This window comes from Homarus americanus, unplaced genomic scaffold (assembly GCF_018991925.1).
Source record: "Homarus americanus isolate GMGI-L3 unplaced genomic scaffold, GMGI_Hamer_2.0 scaffold52512, whole genome shotgun sequence".
Classification (NCBI taxonomy): Eukaryota; Metazoa; Arthropoda; class Malacostraca; order Decapoda; family Nephropidae; genus Homarus; species Homarus americanus.
The window spans coordinates 550,329-577,246 of record NW_024735442.1 but is presented as its reverse complement, the minus strand read 5'-3'; the positions used below and the strand labels follow the sequence as shown (position 1 = coordinate 577,246).

The window sequence follows — 26,918 nt, the reverse complement described above, 5'->3', positions numbered from 1 at the left end:
AGGTTTCGCTAGCCTTGTCCTGAGGGCTTCCGTCATTTTGAACAAACGGCACCGTCGCAGTGTTTGAAGCACGGCACCACTGTACAATCAGCTGGTGGTAGCAAGAATTCGTTCTATCTTGGCCGTGCTGGTAAGGTTAGGTTATTATTTGTTTGTATTAATATCTATTACGTTAGGATATGCAATATTAAGCCAAGCATGAATGATCGTCTCTTATTCTCTCTTTCTTACGGAGTGTACAGTGGTGCCGCGCTTCAAACACTGCGACAGAGCCGTTTGTTCAAAATGACGAAAGCCCTCAGGAAAAAAAATCACGTGTCCTGGCCTCGTGGACACAACACCCTACACCTTTCGTAATAACAAGCCTTGGTGGTGGAGCGCCTCCGTCAATGCTGATATATGTCCTCGGAGTACGAATCTTAACCCAGCACACATCCGCGTCCTTAAACATGCTATGGAATGTGTCAGGTACAATTCTGTGACAGAATTGTACACATTTATTTGACAGCAATGATACAAAACCACGTACATCATGGCAGATAAACAAGATCTCGGGTACAGTTATGACCTTCTACCCAAGATCCTTTCCAATATACTGTACATAGTCTTGTTTTCTTCGTCTACCTCGCTTATTAGAAGGAAACATCACCCTAATATAGAGTTACCTCACAAAATACCGTTGTGTTGGAGGCCATGGAAAGTTGTATGACAATAAGATTTATATAATATTTACATTATTTATGAACCATAAACCAATAGCACGCACGCTATTAATTACGTGAGTATGAAAGTTGTGTGCATGATAACTTACCCCTTGATGCTAACAGCGCTGATCAGTGTGTGAGCACGTTAATGAGGACGAGTTAACATGTTCAACACACACACACACACACACACACACACACACACACACACCTTCATCACACTTTAAGGCACTACTGCTACTTCCCTTATCATCAGTGTCCAGAACTGCTACTTCCCTCCTCACCCGTGTCCAGAGCTGCTACTTCCCTCCTCATCCGTAACATCATACCGCTTTACATTGCCAGACTCCCCCGTCACCATGCGCGCTTCGCCCACAACCACGCCTCGCCCACACTGACACCACACCACGCCCTGCCCACACTGATACTACACCACACCACGCCTCGCCCACTGACACCACACCACGCCTCGCCCACACTGACACCACACCACACCACGCCCACACTGATACTACACCACACCACGCCTCGCCCACACTGACACCACGCCTCGCCCACACTGACACCACACCACACCACGCCTCGCCCACACTGACACCACACCACACCACGCCAACACTGATACTACACCACACCACGCCTCGCCCACTGACACCACGCCTCGCCCACACTGACACCACACCACACCACGCCTCGCCCACACTGATACTACACCACACCATACCACGCCCACAATGACACCACACCACGTCACGCCCACACTGACACCACACCACACCTACAACGACACCACACCACGCCCACGACACCACACGACGCCCACAACACCACACTGCACGACGCCCACGACACCATACCAAGTCACGCCTACAACGACACCACACCATGTCACGCCGCCCACAACACCACACCACGTCACGCCCACAGCGACACCACACCACGCCCACAACGACATCACACCGACTCCATCACCCCACACGCTATGCTACCCCACGCCACACACCCCCTCCCCTCCACACGACCTCCGTACTGAGTCACGCCTAACGGGAGGCAGAGAGCCAGTCGCCTTTATATGGATGAACTATATAAACAAAATCAGGAATCATAACACCATTACAAACATATCAGTAAAACAATGACATAATAATATTGTAGAGTTGGGGTCTATTACGGCTGGGGTGGTCTTATAAGTACTGGGGTCTAATTGAACCGGGTATCTATTAGAACTGTGTGTTTGTTAGGGCTGAGATGTATTTCTTTTCTTAACGGGGATTAGCCCACTCAGGCACAGGTCACCGACCCACATAGGGGCCTGTGTGGGGATTAAACATAAATATACACAGAAATGGAAAAAGTAATAGATCAAGAGTGAGAAATAATATGTCTGTTGTGTTGTCCAAGTAAGAGAAACAATTGAGTCCCTGCAATTGTGTGTAAATGAGACAGAAAGTCAGATCAGCAACCTGGGACTTGGTCACAATTTTAGTGATGCCATAGTACCTCCTGTTTGATAGCTGCCTACCACAACATTAAAACTGGGGTCTTGTACCTTCTGTAACCTTAGTAGATGATCCTGTAGTGGTCACACAGCTACTGCCTGGCAGTAGCTGGGGTTAATAACAGAAATACACAAATAGTTATTTTTGTGGTAAAGTTTCAACCCCAAATTGTCTGCTTTCTTGGGGGGGGGGGGGTGGTAAAAATATATTATCTGCACAATTAAAGTGTGATATAAGGAGTAACTACACGACTGGTCCGTGTCAGATACCTTGAACAACTGCCTGTAACCGGATAATTATTTGATGACCTAGGCCGGGCATTGGTGCGCAGAGGTCATTTGAAAGACCTTGAGGCTATATGACATAGACGTCACTTACATGAGTATGACTAGACACTTATTCATAGTAAATTACCGTGGGTGATGTAAGTATATAACATTAATGTAGCTAACCCATATTTACTGTTTGTTAGACAGGGGCTAATACAGTCTGCTAAAGCTAGGGTCTATTAGAACTGGGGACTATTAAAGCTAGGGTCTATTAGAACTGGGGACTATTAAAGCTGTAATCTGCTAAAGCTGGGGTCTATTATAACGGGTCTATTAGAACCGGGGTTTATTAGAATTGGGGTCTAATAAAGCTAGAATCTACTAAAGCTGGGGTCTATTAGAGCTGGGGTCTATTATAATTGGGGTCTATTAGAACCGGGGTCTATTAGCATTGGAGTCTATTAAAGCTATAATCCACTAAAGCTGGGGTCTATTAGAACTGGGGTCTATTAGAGCTGGGGTCTATTAGAACTGGGGTCTATTAGAATTGGGGTCTATTAGAACTGGGGTCTATTAGAATTGGGGTCTATTAGAACTGGGGTCTATTAGAGCTGGGGTCTATTAGAACTGGGGTCTATTAGAATTGGGGTCTATTAGAACTGGGGTCTATTAGAGCCGGGGTCCATCTGACCAGTTCCCTCGATGATAAACTGACTCGCGGCCTCTAGTCTCACATCCGGAGACAGACACACACGGCAGAGAAGGAGAGAGAGAGAGAAACGCCCAGCCTCCGCCACCCGTCCTGCCCCGTATGTTCACCCTCAGCAGCTCTCACCCCGGGGCACCGTACACCGCTACCCTCCCACAAGGGCCACACTACCGTTATCACTTTCCCCAACACCCCATATCAATGAGATTCGCCCCAGTCATCGTAACAGGTCGTCTTCCTCACCCTTGAATATCAATCTTGACCTTAGACTGGTAACACTGTCAAACTTCTTACCTATATCCTGTGACCCAGAAACAGTCGTAGTTCAATAGGTTAGGCTAAGAAAGTTTTAGATTAGGTTAGGATAGGTTAATATGGGTTAGGTTGGGTTAGGTTAGGTTAGGATAAGTTAATATGGGTTAAGTTATGTAGCTTTATGTTAGGTTAGGTTAAGAGAGGTAAGGTTAGGTAAACTTTATGTTAAGTACGACACCATATTATCTTCTCAGTCGTCTAGTTAAAGCCAACTATAGATGATCCCAACAAAGGGCAACTCAATGTTATGGTCTTCTCGTAGTAACTTGAGATAAGGCTTTTAGCTTCTCACATACGGCCAGACAACCGCTAAGGCCTCGTTTCAGTACAGTCTACAACGAGCAGTGTGTGTAGTGTTACAGGTGTTGGACATAGCATCCTTCACCTCATTCTACACCTCATCTTCATCAGCATTCAGCCATAACAGAAATTTCGAACAGGCCGAAGAAAGTGTTCTTATATTATTTTCAAAAGCGGGAACACACTGCTGTTGCCCGGCACAGAGGTGACTGCACCGTTGTACTTCTCTAAATGAATACACACTTAATATTCCAGCGTAGGTTCGCGCCTGCTGAGTTATGTACGCACGCGTGACTCCATTTACGTACGCGCATACACAAGCAGTGGCGCAGAAAAACAAAGGAAAACAAACAAAGAGAAAGAGAGCGATCAACTCCTCCATCAGTATAGATGATGTACAACAATGGTGGTGACAGGAAGGAACACCGCGACTCTACGGTACTTACCACTCCCCCATACACTCAACAAAACACCCATCCCGGAATACACAAAGGAGAAAACCAGGAAACACTGCTGTTGGCACTTCACAGACACAAGATAACGCTGACATAACGACATACAAACACACACAATGGTTGATAAGAAAAACGGTGTCAGAAAAAGTAAAAAAAAATTCCCAGCAGTTGTGAACCAGCGGCGTCATCGTGTGAAGGAGAGTGGTAAGTAGGCCGGAACTGACAAGTATTGGACGCAGTATTCGGACCTTCCAGCGCTGGAACGTGGAACTGATCACTCCAATACTCTCCTTCATGTTAGCCTCGTCGCATTCCTGTTGAAATCATTAGTAACTTGATATATAAAACATCTACCTTTTTGCCCCTTTATCTTAATCCTGTTATTGTTCCTTGATTCTTATGCTTTAACGGTAACCTCACTATTCGATTTACCTTATGTTTACTTTGATGATAACCGTCCTAACGCGAACCTAACCCCAACCTACCCCTCCCCCCTCCCCAGTGGTTAATCTTCAGGTGAAATAAACTGATGTCATAATATATTCAGGTGATTCGCTTATTCTTCCCAGCAGGTGAAGGATCTCTTTGTGTGCTTAATTCTCTCTTTTCCAGCACTGATACATCACACTTGACACATTCCTAAGTCATCAATGTAGACTCCTATCTCTATGTTAATAAACGTCTACCTTTGGAGGTTGACTGCTAGATAAAAGTGAGAGTGCTTGGCAGAGTTTGAGATGAGGCGGAACAACTAGAACACCCCCCTCCCTTCACACCCCCTCCCTTCACACCCCCCTCCCTCACTTATCATCCCCTCCCTGAATTTCATAAAATGTTCTAAGTTACAACTCTGACATATGCTACATCATTTGATTAATAAGGATACGGTAATCATTTTTATAAACATCATTGAAGGGAAAACTGAACAAAATCATTTTCTGCCACCATCTATAGGAAGTAAAGAGTGAGCTGAACTGAAAGGACCCCCCCAAAAAATCACATGTGACCGCTGAAATTCTCGAGTCTTTATTTTTACCGTCGTGGACTTTTCCCACACGAACGACAAGAAACACACTACAGAACAAAAGCCACACGACAGTAAACTCCAGAACAACAACAGCCACACGACAGTAAACTCCATAACAACAGCAGCCACACGACAATAAACTCCTGAACAACAGATTCCACTACTGTTTACCTGTCTTCAGCGTTGTCTTGTTTACAGTCAGAGGGATGGGTCAAGATACTTAAAAGTAGATCAGTATTAACGCCAGGGAATGTGACGTCGTCGGTGGAGTGTAACACCAACCAGAATCAGGGCCAAAACTCTCTTTCTCACACTTCAGTTGTCGTCACTCTCTCTGCCCCCTCCCGCCATGGTTCGCCTACACACCGCTTCTCCCCCCCCAAAAAAAACACTACTTCGCCTCCGAAAACATATAGCTGCCATTTTTGGATTTCTATTAACAGGAAACTTTTACTGAGGTGACCACCGGGTTTAGCTATCCTATCAGGCATAAATTTACTTATTCAGTGAACCGTCTTCTCTCTAACTAAATAAGAAGCGCTAGTCACTTCACAACTTATACTCAGAGCTCTGAAACGGTACATGATATTATTTTGTATCATGTAGACTTGTAACAGTTCATGATCACCACCACACCTTGTATCATGTAGACTTGTACCAGTTCATGATCACCACCACACCTTGTATCATGTAGAATCATCTAACTGAACCGGTTCAAGACCATCATCACCACCATGACCTTTGTATCTTCTAACTTTCTATGAGGGAAAACTGACGGCGGTGAGAGACGGAGGGAGCGAGTTAATCCACTATGACGACGATGGCGAACCTGACATGCACAGGTGACATTATACACCTGACACTCCATCATACGTACACATGAAGGCACAAGGGTGAAACTGCAACATCTGACACTGCGCAACTAACACCGCACATGATAAAACACGCGACAAAACGTGATACAGTACACTTAAGTGTAGGTAAGAATGATTATCATATTTGTGTGAACACGACAGAACACCTGTGTATGGAGAGTTCACTATCATCTCCCAACGTTAAGTTACTCAAGAAAGGCAGCGAGTTATTTACCGTTTGGGAGTGACATGGGCCACCGATTATAGTGTTAAAATGCTTAAATCTCTAGAACCCGTCCATCGCCAATCCAAAGTGTGTGTGTGTGTGTAACTCATTTGCTTTTAAACAAATGGGAGGCCCTCAGCCTTCCTTTTAGTAGCCTGCAGCACCGTCAGTCTGATCGTCATGGTGTTCGCTGCGCAGGAATCACGCCTTCACGAGTTGGTTCAACACGAGCCGAGAGGTTCACGAGCCACCCACCACCTAAACCTCACACTCCCTTGTTAGTGCTCACATTTAACTAATTCTCACAACTTGATTCCCAATTTAAAATTACACTAGGAATTTTCAATATTGTACAGTAAACTCACGACAAAAATATACCTGATAGATAATAATTCAACGAAATTCAAACGAGGAAGCTAATGTTGAATCACACTTGAACACTCAGGCATCCCAACACTTTTACATTGACCTAATCTCCATTGATTAATCACTCAAAGAATCCGAAAAAGAACTTTAAGTTCTGCCAATCACCAACTTGATGATTCTAGTGCTGACACACACACACACACAACCTTTCCGCCCACTGTGCCTCCCTACCAGGCCAGAACACACTTCCTGGGGGGACAGACGCAACAAGCTTACCTCACGCTCTAGGAAGGGCAACTCGCTCCTTGCTTCACCTTTCCGTTTTGTGGCACATTTGTTAGTAACCTTTTTAGTCTCAGTTGCTTATTTACTTTTATTACGTTAAAATCCATCTTTGTATTTTAAATGTATCTCTCTGCCATGTTATTTTTTTAACCAACAAAATACATAAATATATCCACTCGATCCTCCTACAGAAAATAGCAGTATTCCATCTGAGCGTAAGTAGCTGAGGTGTAGAAAGTTAACAGTGATTACTGAACATGAAGCTATTCTTTGGAAATCGCTTTTTCAAATTGAAAGTCATGTTGATTTCAAGCGACACAGCTGCAATTAGTACTAGGTTGTCATATCTTCAGATGGAGTATGGACACATTGGACAGGCAGAGACCAGATAAATTTACGCCACCTCGACTTGTGTAGACACAGTGCTTCGGAACGACACCAAACATCTATTGAAAATATGCGCAAACATCCTCTACGAGTTATATTAAAATCATAAAGTACAGTTATATATTTTACCATTTAAGCACAGTCATGATAATGCAATTTTTCATGATCATTCCACCGTTAACTGCCACCCCCCCCCTACACTCTCAAGGGCCGGAGGGTCACAGACCACAGTCTGTGACTCACAGTCACAGCAGAATGTTTGGCGCTGTTTTCTAACGCCCTCTCTCGGTAAATATTCTACATCATAAGTGCCACTTTCACTATACTAAAGCTTGGTGGTGCGACCAGAAAGTTTCCCGAACATTTGGGGACAAGGAAGTCGGTAACGTCATTAAACACTTAAGAGTCTGCGGTTCAGTGCTTCCTTCCTGAATTATTTTATTTTTCATTGTACTTCAGTCACTACCACGATGGGTCAAGACAAGGATTCTAATACTATAGTATCAGAATCCTTAATTGGTAATGGTAAGCATTAGACCCGTAATCATGAGGGAACAGCTATGACAGTTGGTTTATTCTCACTTGGTCATGTAAACTAACCATTAGCTCAGCCAACGGTAATGCCAATCCCACTTTCCATCATTTTGTTCTATAATACAAACTAATGAGGAATTAAACGTAATTATTCTTACCGTAACATGTATGATGTAACATTTTAATTACAATTACTTAAAAAAGTTATGCAAATACGTCAGTTGAATAGTGAAGCACTTTCCAATTATTATACTTAGAAATATGTGCATTTACTTGCAATGTGTGACTTTAAAAGAAGGGAGATAGTTCACTCTCCTCGAACTACTGTCAGTCAGTTTAACATCAGTTGTAGGAATATTACTGGGAGCAATAGTTTCAAATTCAATTCGAAATCACCTCGAGGAATACAAGTTGATTAGTGATTCCAAGCATGGCTTCACCAGTGGGCGTTCGTGTCTGATAAATCTATTCTACTGTTTTCGAATCAGTGGTTACAGGAAAGGAAACAGAAAGTCAGCATTAATGGTACTAGGTGTCATGACCGTGCTGATAGACTGGCCAATGAGGCATGCAAGAAAGAAAATGTTGACCGTGACCTTGGCCTGTCCAATGCTGTACTTAAAAACATTCATGTCAGAATCATGAACTCTGATCTTGAAGAACTGAGAAATGCAGAGAGACCTGGCAGTTGTAGCATTAGTAAATATGACATTTTGTGACAAGAGGTACCGGTATGGCCAGCATAAGGACAGAACTAGACAATGTGATATAGTTGTGGCCAGATTAGGCTAGGACACAGACACATCTGGCAAGTTAGTAACGCTGTACCCATACCGGAACACTCAGCATGTAAACTTTGTGATAAACCTTTAAAGCATACACTTGAACAATATATTATTGAATGTGACACTGTCAAAGACTTCAGGCCACCTGGCTTATTGTATCATGAACTTTGTAATTACTACATTGAATCAGGGGTGCTTGAGGACATTCTTGCTGTTTATCCAAAATTTGCTAGCCCACACTGATTAGTCTTCAATTAGAATATGACGTCCAGTGTATATGAACCACTGCCCTGCATGGCAGTGAATAGTGACATCACCCACATGACTCTGACCTATATATACTGCTCATGAATATGATCTATTCCTTTGTGTTTGAATGTCTGTCCTGCGTGGCATTGAGAAGTGATACCACCCTCAGTGTCAAGACCTGACTGAATTACTCAGAATAGGCAAACTGTACTCCAAGCTATGTCAATAAATTTGTTAAACTAAAAAAACAAGTATCTTCAAATAACCTTCAGAGTTTCGGTAAGTTAATATTTGATTGTTCAATATTTATAAAAAATTATTAGTATTCAATAAGTCTTCATAATAATAAGTAAAGTTATCCATCAAATATATATCTTTTTTTTTTCTTTTCTTAGAACATGTACTTCTTGGTTGGGAGGAATAGCTATCTCAGGTTTTGTGTTATTGTGAAATCCTGCAATGGAACTACCTCCACAGTAAAAGTGAATATTCAGTGAAAAATACTTTAAAACGAACGTTTTCCTTACAGGAGATTTAGTGGTGCAGTCCTGCAGTTTTGCTGCGTTGCAGAGATTGAAGTGAAATGTTGTTCTATCAACCAGTCACTACGAAGTTTAATTGAAAATAAGATTCCTTCGCCTGTGAGATAGTAAAATTCAATCACTTTTTGGTGGATATGAAAGTTGAGTGGCTGTTTAAAATTGTCACTCAATTTTAAACCGCAACTTTCCCCAAACACAGTCCAGGAAGTGAAGGTTACTTAAGCGGCGTGAAAGTGTAAAACTTCTATGATCTCTGACAAAGCCCATTGTCTTATCTCCAACTACCTGCCATTATCACCCACCAGCTGAAATTCTGCTTCATATCTATATCATTTTACACCAAGAAACGTGTCGGAGGGTGGGGGGATGGTTGGGATAGCATTGTATTTTGCATAACAAGACTCCCTAGAACACGTGAACAAAAGCAAAAATATGACAGGATTTACAATTCAATTACCAGTGCACAAAAGAAAATAAATAAGGGCTCGTGGGGGGGAGTTCTCTTGCTTTATTTCACGTTCCACCTCCACTCCTTTTCCTAAATCTAAATTGGACACAGTATACTGTATGGGAGCCCGCGGCACGAAATTTCCTGCAGCATTTCACCTTTCAAACAAAGTGTGTCTGGAAACGGAACATTATATAGCCTACCCCGACCGAAGATTACATTTTAACTCTTTAAACTTTCTTAGGTTAACACGCCCAAAAATATCGACCAAGAACTTGTCATAATTAAACTTTTACAATACTAAAATCGACTCGTGCATAAAGTTATCAAGCAGGAGCTAAGGGCAGACTGAGGAGGTAAGCAGAGCATCAGTACTCACCTAACCTTAGGTCACAGATGATACAGAATTAGTTATTTGAGACTATAAAAAGTTATCGTGTGGGGTAATATTAACCATGCTTAACCTGGATTTTACGAAGTCAAGGGTTATGAACGACAAATCTGAAGTCATTTAGATTTCCGGCACGCTCACCAATCACAAGCAAGAACATGCAAATAAATTTAAATCAATATAATAAGTCAATGGAAAGTTGTTAAGCACAAATCACATTTGTCAGTAACACTTGATGTCACTGTCATGTCCCCGAAGTTTCGACCAGGCAAACAAAATTGTGTACAAGGGAGTAGGCCATAAGACGTACAGTATATACAGTGATTGGCACAAATTATACCAGAGTTTTCAAAACTTTTTAAGAGAAAAAATAAGGTTAGTGTACAATGGGTTCAGTTCCGGTAATAAACTCTGTCGAACTCCCTACTTCACCGTTTTTCTTGTCAAAATACCTCCAACAGTTCAATTCATCGAGTTTCATATACTGTTGCTTCAATCTTAGTCAAGGTGACGCCTCGGTGAATAGATTTGACACCTCTCTAATTTGTTGAATAAAAAGCAGTAAGTGCATGATTCTTTTGTTTCTACGTGTTATGAACGATATTACCGCTGCACTAAACATAAGATATAAAATTTATTACTTCCCAATTGAACAGGGAGATAAGTTGTTTCTTCCAAATAAAAGATAAGCGAGTCTTACTTGAACTTGTACTTCGGGTAAAGACAGCACATGATGATATACAGTACATAAACTAAAGTTGTACATAAAAGTTTAGTTTTTCGTAAAGAAGTTCTCCCTGACAACGAATTACAGGTAAAAAGCCGAAGGGATTGATAAGTCCGTTACAAGGCCAAGTCAGGTTCTGTGTAGCTTATAAGTGTCAACAGTCAAAGGTTGTAAAACTTATAATTTTCTGCTAAATCTCGTGTAAGTAATGAATTTTTTTTCGGAGGTTACTGATTCTGTTTGACGACGACAGAAACAAGTGAGAAATTATGTGTGCAGTACGAGTCAATACTGTCCAGAAATACTTACATCGTACATTAACTATAGGTATAGTAACGATGGACAAGAGTTAAGTATCTTAATTTTCTTCAATTGTTGATATCGGTAAGTGTATTTGCTAATCCAGAATTTGCGCAGTAACACATTTAAACATCAACACCAACATAGGCCGTGCCAACAGATACCTCAATTCAACATAAATGTGGAGTTAGGAAAGCTTGTACATATTTCTCTGTTAGTGTTAGGTTTGGTGCTTGACGACTACGAGTTGAGTGATCAAGTGGTAAAATCAATTTCACAATAAAAAAAATAATCGAAGTCAGGATACTTAGGCTGCTTTCAAATTCTTTATCGCAGAACATGTGCCACTTTGTAAACTTGCTTCAGTTTCCACTCATGGGATGATATTTGAAGCGTTGCGAAGAAACTCTCCAGATGATTGATTAACTAAAGTTTGTACGATGAATATTCCTCTTGACTGAGACGTATGGTGAGTAATGAAATTAAAATTTAAGGCAATGTCTACAAATAACAAAAATTATATTGAGGCTCTAGATGTGTTCACCTGGCAACTGTTACGGTAAAAAGTAAATAAGTTTTTTCCCAGAGCTTCATGATATTTTGTTATTGCAAGTCAAGGGATAGATCTAGTCTACTGACTAGAAATTATCTGACAAAAACGATGCACGCCCTTTATCTGAAGGATAAAAACCAGTGTTTACCGTTTAAGTTTGGCGTCTGGGAAGCTGGCTACTTTAAAGATAATTTTATGAGTTACAACATCTTGTAAGTGAAAGTTGAAGACTAAGCCTTCAACACACAAATAGCCATCGTGGTTGGCACTACACTAATGCCTACCGTACTATACTTCCCCATTCCTAAAGTTAAATTACCATCATGCAACTGGGTCGACTTGGGACACCCCACTTAGAACGGGTCTCCAACCAGCGATCGTCGAGTCAGTAGGTGAGTGCTATATCTACTCGGCCACTATGTCCACACAGTTTATCAACAGTAGAAATATTTTTGGCAAATATCAATGGTTAAGTGAGGTGAATGGGGGCTCAACCTGTTAGCTTATATGGATGCTTCCTAGGGCGGAGTGACCTTCCTCCATGACCTAAAACCTTTGTCTGATGTTCACCCAAATTGTGCATGCCGAGGTAATGCCGGGGCCAACCAGCTGTAAAACTGTAGTAAAACTCTGATAAAAAATGGTGTGTGTGTGTGTGTTAAATGGGTGGACCTACATTGGTTAAATATGACAGGAAAGTTAGTTGACTGTTTATCGAGAAGAAATCATTTAGTTTTGGAGAAAGTTAGGCGAGAGGTCAGTCACAGGTCAAGATCGGGATTTTGCACCAAGCATGTATATACTACAGTATAGTGGTGAGTGTGGCAGGGCTAGGGCTGGGGGTTGTACCCTGGTAAAATCTTCTCGCATGTTTAAATTTCTCCTCCCGGGAACATTGCGAGTGACTTGGCCAATGTGACAATGGAGTCTTTGTTATACTTGTGTCTCGTAACACCTGTAAGACACCAGACTCTCGTAACAGTGATTCTGTGGTGGTGCTGAATTTCATAATATTGATTTACACACTACCAACTTCCTGCCACACACTGCTACACCCCCTCACCACACACAGCTAATAAAACACTCTTTTATACCTAACTGTGGTAATATCGTTCTATACTGAGATGACATGTGGGTCATGAATTTTGCTAACTGTTTCACGTGGTGCTCACGGCGAGTTGTGCTGCAGGAGGTTGAAGTTCACTTCCGTCACGCCCTGTCATAAGTAGGATTTGCCAGGCGTCCCGTTGTCCCTTGTTTAAGTGATTTTGCTAAGTTGAATTTAAAAAATAATAACTCATTCAAGCTTTTACATTTAAAACTTTAAAAATTAACAATAACTGTTTTCGTGCTTTTATATTTTCGTTCAAAATTTATATCTTACTTCACAAAACAATATGATATTTATTTATCTCAGGGAGGTTGTGGCAGCAGTGGTGAGCTTTGTGTATTGTTAAGTCTGCATCTTACCATGAACCACAGCCTATGTATGGTGGGCTGCAGCCGGTCGGGAAAAACTTATTAACAGTTAGGATTACTTGCTAATAGTGGTTATTTTTATACTATGCTTGAGAATTTTAATAAACTATTTCAATAAAAAGAGGTATCGAGGTTGATTTTATTTATATAGCAAACAGTGTACAGTACTATCTTATTGGAAAAGTTGCCCTATCGAGAAATGTCTTTGGTCAAGAATGTCAGAAATTATTCTTAGGCCAAAAGGGTTAAAATTTCGTTTAAATTTATTATTATATATTCTCCATACCAAATGTTAACAATTAGCTTTATATCCCCCAAAAAAAAATATATATATATATATATATATATATATATATATATATATATATATATATATATATATATATATATATATATATATATATATGTGTGTGTGTGTGTAGACTGATGCCCTTCACTTTTACCACCGCCCCTCCCCCACCACCAAATATATGGATATTCCATTTATAGCTTTGTAGGTCGAGGAAAACCTAGAGTGGAGAGCTGCATTTAGATACTTACGACGTGTGTAAAGAAGTCGTCACAATTCAACCATGTTCCAGGATTTAGAGACACTAATAACAAGGAAATAACATTGACGAATAGAAGATATAAACCCCAACCTCACTTGCTTATTATGGTACAGAAAAAGACTATCATAGATGAGGAAACCCTAAAGGGTTATCACACTGGGCAAAATTTCCGCAGCTCTCGGTTCTTATTTCTCCGTTCTTGGTCAAAAAATGGACTTTTCCCATCACACGCCCAGTTGTAGCACCATTTCCACATCGCCGTTGCTCGCAAGAAAACAATAACAAAGATGGCACACAGAGAGTTCCATCTCCCAAAATATTTAATGTTGTTGGACTAGTGCATTACTAATCTCGTTACGGGCGTAAAGATCTTTGTTGTTGAAGCACAGTAATAATGTTATAACAACAAGATGGCAAGACGTCCAATAGTGCTATGCCAAACCCGTCTAAGAACACATACAGTCTATAACTAACTATACGAGCAGTGCAGGCAATAGTGAAAGACAACATTATTCTCAACACTGCCTAGTGTGATCAAGAAGCCTTCTTGGTCAGTGCAAAGGCATTTAACCAGTAAAACCAATGATTCTGCGAAGCAGCTGGTCTTTTGCATAACACTGAATACCAGGAGGTCCCTAACCTAATCGTGGCTTGGCATTTAATGCCATTATGCAAAAAGACCAATTTCGCAAATAGGCCATAAAACACACACACACATCAAGGCTCTCTCCACCATGGAAATGCCATCCCTCAGTGACCTCCACCACCAAGCATTAGCAAGGTTTGGCAGTAGACTACTACACCATCCTCGTCATCGCCGCCACCTGCCACCGGCAGTCCCCCACCCACCTCGCGCAGTCCGCCATTACAACAAAATTCAGCCCATAAGAGCCCGCACTGATAGATATAAGAATAGCACCATCCCATCTATTGTTAAAATAATAAACATCTCCTGATTTATGTACTGTACAGCCCTGTAAATGTATTCAACGCATATCATTATGACTAAATCAAATGTAAGTTTGTATATTTTCAGCCACCGTCTGTGACTTTATTAATAAACCGTTTATTATTATTATCACACACACACACACACACACACACACACACACACACACACACACACACACACACACACACACACACACACACACACACACACACACACACACACACACACACACACACACACACACACACACACACACACACAGCCTTCGGGCTGCAAAACATTTTAAATAAACCGTTAATTATTATTATTATTACACACACACACAGCAAATGTTTTGAATAAGTTCTAATAATCATTAGAACACAACCAACATCGGTAGCCATCAACATATCCCACTGGATTTTTTTTTACAGGGATTAGCCAATCCGGGCACATGTCAACGACCCACATCGGGGCCTAGGGGGCGAAAAAAATAAGAATAGAAAGAAATTAAATTTAATTGAATTTAACCAAGTTTCTACCTCCCCATTCGGAGATGCTGCACAGATCCGCATTGATAGATGTAATGATATCAGCTCTAGAAACAGAACTAGTTTGAGAGTTAGGGGGAAGGGGAAAATGTGTAGAGTGAAGAGTAGAATCATCAGCGTAAGAATGGATAGAATGAGTTGTAGTGTGAAGTAAATCATTGATAAAAAGAAGGAAGAGCGTAGGTGAAAGAACAGAACCCTGTGGGACACCACTATTGGTAGAGAAAGAGCGAGAGATCGATCCCTCGACAACAACTGCCATGGATCGGTTCTCAAGGAAGCTGGAGATTAGAAAACAAAGTAGGGGAGAGAAATCATAAAAGGGAGGTTTAGAAAGCAAAGACTTGTACCATACCCTGTCAAATGCTTTGGAGATGTCGATGGCCACGACAAAAGTTTCCCCATAATCCCTAAGAGAGGATGACCGAAGATGGGTACAGTAGGAGAGATCACCAATAGTAATAAAACTCAGTATTTACCAATTACACTTTCCAAATTAGATGACCTCCCACCAATCACATTTCAGGACGCAATCATTCTGTCAAATTCTAAAATAGATATGCTAGGCCTCACCATTTCCTCTAATATGTCATGGAAGTCACACATCCTCAACATTGCTAAAGCTGCCTCCCGAAAGCTGGGATCCTGTACAGATGCCGTAACTACTTAACTCCTGAGCAGTTGCTTCAAGCATATAAAGGATTCATTCGTCCTAACTTGGAGTACTGCTCTCATATCTGGGGTGGCTCTTCTATCCAACTGTTAGATTGGGTGGACTCAAAGGCATTTCGTCTTATTAACTCTCCTCCTTTAGTTGATAATCTTTCTTTCCTTTCTCTTCGCCAAGATCTTGCTTCACTCTTTCTCTTTTCAGATACTTTAACGGGCAATGTTCGGTGGATTTGGCATCCTGAGTACCGCCGGCAAGGCCGTGGGCTCGTAACACTCGTCTTGCCCGCGGTGCCCACTGTTTCTCTGTGGATGTCAGTCACACTAGAATAACCCGTTATAGTACATCCTTCTTTCCTCACATAGCCAAACTGTGGCATGCTCTGCCTTCTACTGTATTTCCATACTCATACAATCTGTCTCACTTCAAAAAGCTGGTTTTCCGGCATCTTCGTAGTGTAGAGTAATATAATCTTTCCCTTTTCTATTTTTAATTAATTGTTTGCCCCTTAGGAGTGCCTGGGTGGGCTATTCCCGTAAAAAAAAAAAAAAAAAACATACCTAGTTCATAGTCCCACATACTGTACCTAGTTAATACCACCACATTCTATCAGGGGTAAATAGCTAACTTGCCGCTGCAACGCGATATACTGACCTAGACAAATTATCCCATATTAATGCCTGTCAACGTTTACTAAAAACGGGAATTTTACTCACTGATAGAAAAGTTTGGCCAAAAATTTTTACCGGTGAATGTTAGGTCTAACTTAATTTCCAACAATTATTTTCGACACTTGTTTCATCTTCACAATTATGAGAAAGGCAATGGTGGAAATTACCTCACCCGTGTCCAATAAATCATTTGTTTTAAATGCACGAGACATGACAACCTCACCTCAAGTCTCATCGTTCCAAACTAACCTTGGAATGTTACTAAGATAAAGTCTATGGTACAGTCCCCTTCACTAGTGCTTTTACAGGGGCTCGTCATATAAACATTCCACAAATCATTATCTTTGAGATATTTGTTTCAATGTTGTTTTAATTTGATTCCATAGTATGTTTACTATTCGTAGTTTCCTTCTGTTGAATGTAAGCAAAAACAACTCTGCCACAAGACAAAAAACCTGACGAGCTGAATCACTGTCAACTTGTATGGCGGTATCATTGAATAAACATCTACTGTACTTAGGTGTAGTTGGTTTGTGTCGTCTGCTTTGGGGGTACTCCTCCAGTATACAGTAGTCATTGTTGTCAGAAAACTCGTCTGGAAATCAACTCAATTTTTGTCTTTCTCGTGACTTTATCTAAAGCAATATTAACTGAACTGGGATGCTACCGAACAGGGAGGTACTACCGCCTGGGAAGATATTGGAAGCATAATGTGTTGTCTAATGGTAGACCCTGCTGCCATATGTGACCAAGTCCCAGGTTGCTGATCTGACTTTCTGCCTCATTTACACACAATTGCAGGGTCTCAATTGTTTCTATTACATGACAAAACTACATACATAGAGCGTTTCTCACTGTAGACTTTTTCATTCTTGCATTTCTTTGCATTTATTATTATCACAGTGTTGTTATTATTATCATTACCATTAATATTTTATTTTACTTTTTATTATAAATTTTATTTACTATGAATTATTATTATTATTACATTTTCGCCCCCCGAGGCCCTGATGTGGGTCAGTGACCTGTGCCCGGGTGGGCTAATCCCCGTAAAAAAATATACTACTACTACTGTACCACTAATAAAAGCCTCTCGTAAACAAGAGAATCGTTAAGCCTCACGTACACAAGAGAATCTTAAATCAAAACAAGTTTGAAACGAAACTAAACACAAGGTAAACATGAAAGCTACGAGGATAAGGCAACAAGACTCATAAGTTACGCCAACATAAATACTGTATATAAAGTTTGCATAACTGTAATCAAGAAAAGATCTGTTTTTACCTGACAGAAGCGTCCCAAAAACTTGTGAAGTCCAGGCCGTATTTACTTCGATGCACAAATATTAATTCGTATTTCCTTGGGATTTGAATCCCTTTTTCTTGGCGTTTCCTTAGTTATCAGTATGTATGTGGATCACTCTGCACACCTTAAATGTTGAATAGATGGAGTTCTTTCAAGAAGTCCACTAGCAACTTCTTTGATACATACACTTTGGACTTCCACAGGTAACTGGCGGGGCTCTAGGTTGTTGAGCCCGGAATGACCGACTCAGGGAGGTTGCCAACTTGCCATTTCCGTGGAGTGCAGTTGCCACGCTTTACCTAAGTATCTAATTGTTTGTTTGACCTTTTAATAAAATGAGGCAGAAAACAAATTAAATATTTAGACAAATATATGTAAAATCGTTTCATTTAAAATATTCAGCCTCAGGCAATGACTGGAATGCAGCAATAACACTGAGAGTTGCTGTACACAATCCGGGGAGCTTGGAGGCAATCTGAAACATTTTAAAGTGTTGTGCTGTGGTCATCAATCCTGAGCCTCAGACCAAGAAGCATAAAGGTAATGTTGCAGTTTTCACAGTAAATGTCCGCACAGACTTGATGAAATGACTCAAAATTACTAGTGTACTATACTGTAAATGTACTAAACCGATTAGGTGCTCTCAACACTTAAGGATTTTCTTCTGGCTACCGCCAGATGAATTTATTCGGATTGGAGAAAACCTAAGAGGGTTAATGAACAGTCATTTGTTAAGAAATTTAATTTTTAAAAAGAATGGCATTTTTTTAAGAGTATAAGAACATAAGAATGGAGGAAACTGCAGCAAGCCTATTGGCCTATACTGGGCCGTCCCGTTTACACCCAACCCCTACCGCTCATAAATATAATTCATTCAACCTATATTTGAAGCTATCCAGCGTGTTCGAGTTAATGATGATCTTTGGTAACGATCCACTCATCTAGTACTCTTATTTCCAAACCGATGTTTACCTATCTCGCACCTAAATTTAAATTTGTCTAATTTAAAACCATTGCCTAAGAGTTCGCTCCTAGCTGGATAGATGAGTATCATTGTTATATCACATTTGTTTAACCCTGACTTCCATATTGCCCCTTACTCTACGTCTCTCGAGGGAGTGCGAACTAATTAAAATGCTTTAGCCTGTCTGTACTCACGGTTACTAATGCTCAGGATTTAATCCTGGGCATCATTATAAAGTACTCCCACAAAAAATTAACCTAACTGAGCCAACTGACATAACTTCAGCAAACCAAACCTAACCTATAGTATTTCCACGCTAAGCTGGCACGTAAGACGCCCCTCGTCTATAGCTACCAAGCGGACTGCGAAGAGCTGCAGAAGGATCTCTGTGAGCTCCGAGAATGGTCAAAGAAGTGGCTGCTGATATTCAATGTCACGAAGTGTAAGAGGATGCACCTGGGGCGTACCAACGGTAAGGAGGCGTATCATATGTCCCAACGGGGTGAAGAAACTGCACTATTTGAGACTGAATGTGAAAAGGACCTAGGTGTGTATGTTGACAATGAGCTGAAGTTTTTGGGCCATTGCAAGAAGGTAAATCAGGCAAATAAATTATTGGGTCTTATAAGGTCGTTCAGATATCTAGACCAGGGGTTCTCAAACTTGTTTAACCAAGGACCCCTTATATACCATGATGCATACAAATATTGTCAATAATCAAAGAATAAATCATAGTCCAAAGCATTTGCTTATTTCAACCCAAATCCAAAATATACTGCGAATTGGAATCGCCAAATCTCTCACAAACGTTAAACGCACTATTTCTCAAAACTTTTCACGGACCCCTGGTAGCGATCTTCAAGAGTGAAGTGCTTCCCCATCTGGAGTACTGTCACCCCGTCTGGTCCCCAAGATATGCTAGGGACTGACAGTTAGTTGAAAATGTTCAACCCTCTTGAGCAGTGACAACAATGGTGCTTGAGAGATGCTTAGTGCTGACATCATTATTAGGGAGAGCGGGGTCAGTGGGACCGATCAGCTGTTACCACTCTGCCAACAAGAGACTTGAGAGTATACTATAGAGCAACAGCTCATCTGGAATTGAGTGTGGGATTTTGGGGGGAAAATTCACTATTTTACGATAATGTTTTATTAACCCAGTACCAAATGAACCTAAATAATATGGGAATTATGGTGAACTGCATACTGTTGTTATAAAGGGATCGCGGGTTGGTGAGCGGGAGGTAGAGTTGTCCTCCCTTCTCCCCGGCTACACACCAAATAAAATTTGGACAGTATCTTAATATAATTCATATTCTATTCCCATAATTCATTCATCTTAATCCATTTCATAATATATTCCTATAACAATAATCAACCTTTTGGAACAGCTCGATGATTTCAGATTCATTCCGAGTTCAAATCGCTTGATTCATTTTTGAAAATAAATAAAATAAAATACAAATTACGTCAAAGTCCAAATTATAATAACCTGAATTGACGAGGGTACAATGCATGATGAAGTTGACCAGACATATTTTGTGAAAAATCAAAATATTTTAAAAATTTCTGATTTCTCACGAAAGAGTTCAGACAGGCTAGACTGGGCCCTGTTTATCTAGATTTCTTGTTGGTAATGTCCAATTTAGCAGGGGTTACAGTAGAAAAAATAAGTTAGCAGATCACATAAATTAGTGTGATCACCTACTGATTTCACTTAGAAGAGCACATGTCAAAACTTACCGTGCAGATGTGGTTTCCTATGAGTATCGTATCTTCACAATAATAATAATAATAAAACAGACACATGGAGTAACTCACAGGAAAGTCCTGGTGCCCAAGGAGTGAAAAAGAGAACAAGCAAATTTTATAAATATTCATAAAGGAAGCAATTTTATTTTTAGTGATATACATATTTCACTTCAAAATGGCCTCTCTTTCACCACACTATAAGTTCACTTTTCCTTCTTATTCCTCCTATACACCAAACTGGGTTATAAAACATAGCATAATAATAAAAGGTGTTTATTCACTAAGTCTCGGAAAAATAACATTTAAGTATAAACGACAATGCTCACATGGAAGACTTGAGAAGAAACGTTTACTTTTTATACTTCTGAACACTTCGGTATAGTTCTCTGCGACCAAAATATACGCTCAAAACAAGGAAATTGGAATGTTCAAGACAGCTAGCTATGGCAATCTCCTATTTTGTAGTGAGAATAGCAAGTTTTCGTCTTTTAAATTCCCGCACATAGCCAGGGAAAATGACAGCCGTGCATTCTGTATGTAATGTACACAACCAAAGAACATTTATTTATATATTTATTTTTATATATATATATATATATATATATATATATATATATATATATATATATATATATATATATATATATATATATATATATATATATATATATATATATATATATATATATATATACGTGAGAGAGAGAGAGAGACTGATTAACAAGGAGGTTGTGTAATACTGTAACTTAACGACAACTGGTAAAGCAATCATAGGCGGTACTGGCCATAAATGTATAGATGAATGCTTGTAAAAAGTTGCTCATGTTTGACTAATCTGAGTGTTCAGTATGTAAGATACAGTATGAATCTTAGTTGCAGCTTAATACTGAACTGCTAAGAGAAAAATGTAAATGATGTTAATATATGTATGTATAATTTAAATTTGCATAAATTCATTCATTTCTAACTGGATTTTGTGATTACAATCCTTTCTTGATTACTACACATTTCATCCATACTCAATCATTTTTGTTATGAATGGGTGAAAATCTCAAAAGAGTAGCACAGTCATCAGCCTGCCACAACTCTCTCCTACAAGTGTGAAACTCCTGCACCTCGGGTATGGAGCACCAGTGATTCAACTAAGTGTTATCAGCCATAATGCTGCTTCATTGCCATACTGTTTCAAATTGACCATTTAGGAAGATACTCTTTTAACCTATATCTGCCAAGTACTGTATATCCAGATAATTATACAGTACATACATGCCTGTTAACCAAATGTAACTTCACCTTTCTTAAAAGAGAAGAAAATAGGGCAAACTAAATTGACTAACATTACTTTAAAATAGAATGTTTGGTACATTGAAAGTTAATCTGAGAATTTCAGTTAACTCTTATACACAATTTCTAATCTCAAAAAGCTAATTGTTAGAGATCATCCAGAACAAAGTAAATTTCCTCTAGTCTTCAGGCAATCAAAGAGAGAAGTAAATTTGTAAGGCATTGCAAATAGGAACATTGTGAGTTAATACTATTTCAGTTCATAAAGGTAATGGAGTTATAACAAAATCTTAATAGTAGGTATAAGTATCTGCAACCAATCATATATGTAAATCTGTTGCCCAGGGGATGATGATAATGTACAAAATGAGGTCAGTGCCTCTTACCAGAGAAGCCATGGTCAAGTGAATCCCTTAATAAGTAATAATACCAACTGACACGAGCTAAGATACCTTCAGGTAACTCAAGTCCTATTTAGTCACAGTATAAATAAGGAACATTATTTATAGCCAAATGTAAAAAAAAAAAAAAAAAAATTACACAAATTTGTAACTACTGTACTTACCAAAGAGATATATTTTGGCCAAATGCTCCTCTGGATAAAGAGCTGAAGTAGAAAATGAACTATGTGCAAAACAACTGGAAACATATATGTTATGCTCCAACTGTGATTCTCCAATATAGTACTACAATGGGAAGTGAGTGATAATGGTGATAATGAAGATTTGTGACAGATAACCAAGAAGATGGAGACCTTTGATACATTTAGTGCCAAGTATCCTGACACAACATTGGACCTTAGAGGGCAAAAAACTGGACATCTCATGTGGAAATACTGTAGTCTATCTCACCTCAATTTCTGTAACATCCTATGTATTGTTAGTTTTAAATGTTCCATTCAGACAATTGTTATATTATCCTATCAAATTATGAAAATGTAAAACACATAATAAGATACCATTTTAAGATTAACGAATCTCAAGTTTTGCTACCGGTACTGTAATAGTTATACATGATATGATGCTCAGAAATGTGTTGGTTACTCTGCTTCTCATTTTCATAAATAATTTTTTTTTCACAAGATCATAAACTTGCTGAGGAGTTTCAAAGTATGTAGTGTCCAACAAAGACTTTTCTGTACCATGAGACACCAATTCATCTTAACATCAAAGAAATGCAAAATACACTACATCTTATTACAAGGTACTAGCGGATACTAATACTAAAGCTTGTTGAAAGAAATTACACTGTAACAATTAAATACAGTACAGTATACCAATCATCCCACATCATATAAGACACATGGTTTGACTGTCCACTTGGAGTGTGATCATTGTCTTAGGAGCCCCTCCTACATTTCACTTTTTAGGGGAAAAAAGTCCTCAGAAAATAAAAAGTAATAACATTAACTTGTCTCTTATGTCAACAGGTTTTATGATATTAGTTTCCTTAAATTACAGCTGCCACTTTCAATATGGATACTATGTAAAAAGATTCATTCTGACACCAATGCCAAAATTCTTGCAATTGTAAAAAAAAAAAAAAAATGGTTTAACCTTGAAATGCCATTCTACCAATGAGCAACTCTGTACACCCAATAAAACTTGGAGGTTGAAATCCCAAGGCCCAAACTATGTGCCTGAAGACTTCATAAAGATAACCCTTGGGATGAAGGTACAGTAGCTAAAAAAAGTATCTGACAGGGTGGGTCCGATGACTTCCGGAATTATACATACAACTCGTGATGTCTCGGGGGGGTTCGTATGAGTGTCTTCACCCACCACCATTCAGTATGCAACACAGGGGGGGTGAGCAGGAATAAAATAATCGATTAAGTGATTACTAACACATAGTATAAGGAGACAAAATACATATCCCAATACCTATCGTCCATGGTCTCATATTGTTTCACACCGAGTATGCACAGATAATTTTTTTAGCTACTGTACATACCCTAAAAATGGAAAAGACCAAAGAGACACAGGATGCACTTCAGTTAAGATAAGCTATGAAACAACTTCATAAGGAAGAACAAATCAGATCCAGCTCACTTTGGCATCCAAAAGGGAGGGAGTGAATTGCTTGGCCCCATTTTGGTTGCAAAATGGTAATTCACAATTTATAATATGCTGGAACTGAACAATTCTGAATAATAAAGCCAAATAAAAACATAAGGCATGAGATACCAATAAGCTCCTAATGGTATCCTTGGTTTGTATTCCCAAATGGAGCAATCCTACAATACCCATCTATGGCCAGTTGCAGAGTAAGAAAGGAACAAAGTTCCAAGAGGCCGACCTAGTTAAGCTGTTAACTTAAGTAGATGCTACCTAGGCCCTCTCTGGAGGATGGACTTACTAAAACTGATATCCAGAACATTCTACTAAGAGCCATGGTTCCTAAGGTCTAAACAGCTCTTGAATGTATGGTGTGAGAGGCCTGAAGTCTCAAAACCATTAACCCCTTGTGCAAGGGGTCCCCTCTTTTCTGAATAATATCATCTGGCTTTAGCCAAATAAAATAGTGAAGAAGTTAACCTACATGGGATGACCAGACTGTCAAGGAAACTGCTTGGGATGCCCTGAGATCAAACAGTATAAGGGTAAGCTGGCATGCTAACTGTTGCACTTCCAAAGAAAATGGTCCCTAGAAGACTGCCCTGTATGTCATACAGCTGAGGACAAGCACTCAAGACCTTGACTTTTCCACATGCTGACTCAAAGTCCTAGTCAGGAGAACTAGAATTTGGGCAAAATTGAACCAAGTAAAACCAAATCAAATTGGACCAGCGAGGAGCCACTAGAATAGTAATGACTTAGAAATGCCTCAGTTCTTGATGTATAAGGGTGAGAGAGGAGATTAATTGGATCCTCAGTACTCAAGCTATGGAAAATGCAGCCACCCTCACCGAGTCCTGCAGTGGAATAAGAGAAACAATTACTAGGGGATGGTGGTTAAAAAAAAAAAAAAAATCCGAGAGTAACTGGTTCTTGCCTCCACTTAAAGGGTATTGATACCTTCCTAAACAAAGTATTTGCTCTGACGTTAAGTTTCCCTGCAATACTTGTTGCTGTTATTGTACAGGAAATTTGAACCCTGTCTGCACATAATGAAGTACTGATAACCTTAAAAGACACAACTATGTGTAGATTTGATGTACCCAAGGCAGGATACACAGTACAATTCCCAACTCACAACTTTTCTGGAATTCCATGTCAAACCAGATCCCACAATTGGCATTGCCCTACCTTATAAAGGATAAGCTGATATATGTTAGGTGCATCACTACTAAAAACATTTAACTAAAAGACTATCAACTAGGACTGTGGCATAGCATTCATCATCATGAGGTAGTGCTTGAAATAAAAATAACTCAGCTGCATGTAGGTCCTCACTGTGTGATGGTGACTGGATCTGGTGTGTTCCTTGTAACATTCTTCTGTGGCTAATGCCAACAGCAGCAGAGTGGAGTGTAAGTGTTTATGCTTCACACCGGTATGAAGAATAGTCTAATTTTCAAATTTATTCAATATTTATATAACAATCACACAAATTGGGGCCCTGGATTTCAACCACCTACAGTTTCTAGTTACGTATACTGAACTGAGTTGCTCGAGCCTGGTGCACATTATAAAATAAAAAATTCAGTACAGAGTAAAATAGGTAAGTCCTAAAAAAATGATAAAATAAAAATAAAATAATAAGAATAATATCAAAGTCTGCAGTGTAAGACACCCAAACATTTGCTGAAGAACTGTGGAAGTAAATTTTTCTATCATACAATTAAAGCCAGCACCATTTGCTTGCACAATAAAATTAATAAAGTGTACAAAGAAAGTGGGTTGCCTCAAATTAGGGCATACAGTAATTAAACTTCAATACACAATAAGGACCAAACGAAACTGGTAAATGATGTCCGAGTACAGTGCAGTACAGGTATTTATCATTCACACGTTATCACATCAAATGTACACAGTACATCTGTACAAGTATGTTTAGCCTTAAATGACCTAATTTGAATGTTTTTCCCTTTCATTCACTTAACTTTGTATAAACTGTGCAAATATTCAGAGACTTATTAAACAATTTGTGCTTCAGCAGCCTTCCTGTGGATGATACATAAACGCAATTGGTATACCAAGTGTTTTGTATCCATATAAAACTGCATCAACTTTATCCAGGTAATGCATAAATTCTGGTGTTAATACTGTACTTAAAAAAGGGTTATCATTTATTCATATCATTAACAATGATATCAACCTGATACCTTTTGACAGACATATATAAAATTTGGAACACATTGTCTGACAAAAATTTTTAATGGCACAAATATATATACCAAAGGATTCAGTGTTAAACTGGTGAGTTTGTAATTTGTGAACTGATTTTCTTGTGCACGTTTACAAGTTTGTACTAATTGTACTTCTTAATTTACTACTCACATTTCTGCTAAAAAGATAAAATAATATTATACATATCATACTGCTAATATATTATATATAAACATATTTATGAATACAGTACTACTGGTATTATCAACTGTGAGTCTTTGCTACATTATCTAGTTACCATTCAAATAGCTTTCAAAACTGTCCATTCATTCAAAATGTTTGGTATAGCACTGGTATTGTACTTGTGGTACATTTGGCATTACATTAAGTCTCTTAACAATATTGCATGGGGTTGACCTAATGTTTTGCTTCTTCAGTTCCAACAGCTTATGCAGAACAGACCCAATGGGTAGATACTTCAAGTCCTCTATCCAGGTCTCCATTGTTCCCTTATCCCAGTTTAAGAGGCAGCAGTGCAGTCTTCAGTGCGCCTGAGAAGAAAGT

The 26,918-nt window shown here is 39.4% G+C and overlaps 2 protein-coding genes across 8 annotated transcripts in view; both read right to left on the bottom strand.

Moving 5' to 3' along the window:
• Positions 1 to 18,306, bottom strand: part of LOC121870955 — a 67,029-nt gene extending 48,723 nt beyond the window's left edge. For all 3 annotated transcript variants that reach the window (XM_042372935.1, XM_042372934.1, XM_042372936.1), the window contains exon 1: positions 18,063 to 18,306. The gene's annotated coding sequence lies outside the window, so the exon portion shown is untranslated. The remainder of the gene's footprint in view (positions 1 to 18,062) is intronic.
• A 5,523-nt stretch (positions 18,307 to 23,829) lies between these two features.
• Positions 23,830 to 26,918, bottom strand: part of LOC121870954 (protein ECT2-like) — a 43,481-nt gene continuing 40,392 nt past the window's right edge. For all 5 annotated transcript variants that reach the window (XM_042372931.1, XM_042372929.1, XM_042372933.1 and 2 more), the window contains one exon: positions 23,830 to 26,905. Coding sequence is in view for 4 of the 5 variants with exons in the window: in XM_042372929.1 (XP_042228863.1) it covers positions 26,897 to 26,905 (9 nt within the window). In the remaining variant the exon portion in view is untranslated. The remainder of the gene's footprint in view (positions 26,906 to 26,918) is intronic.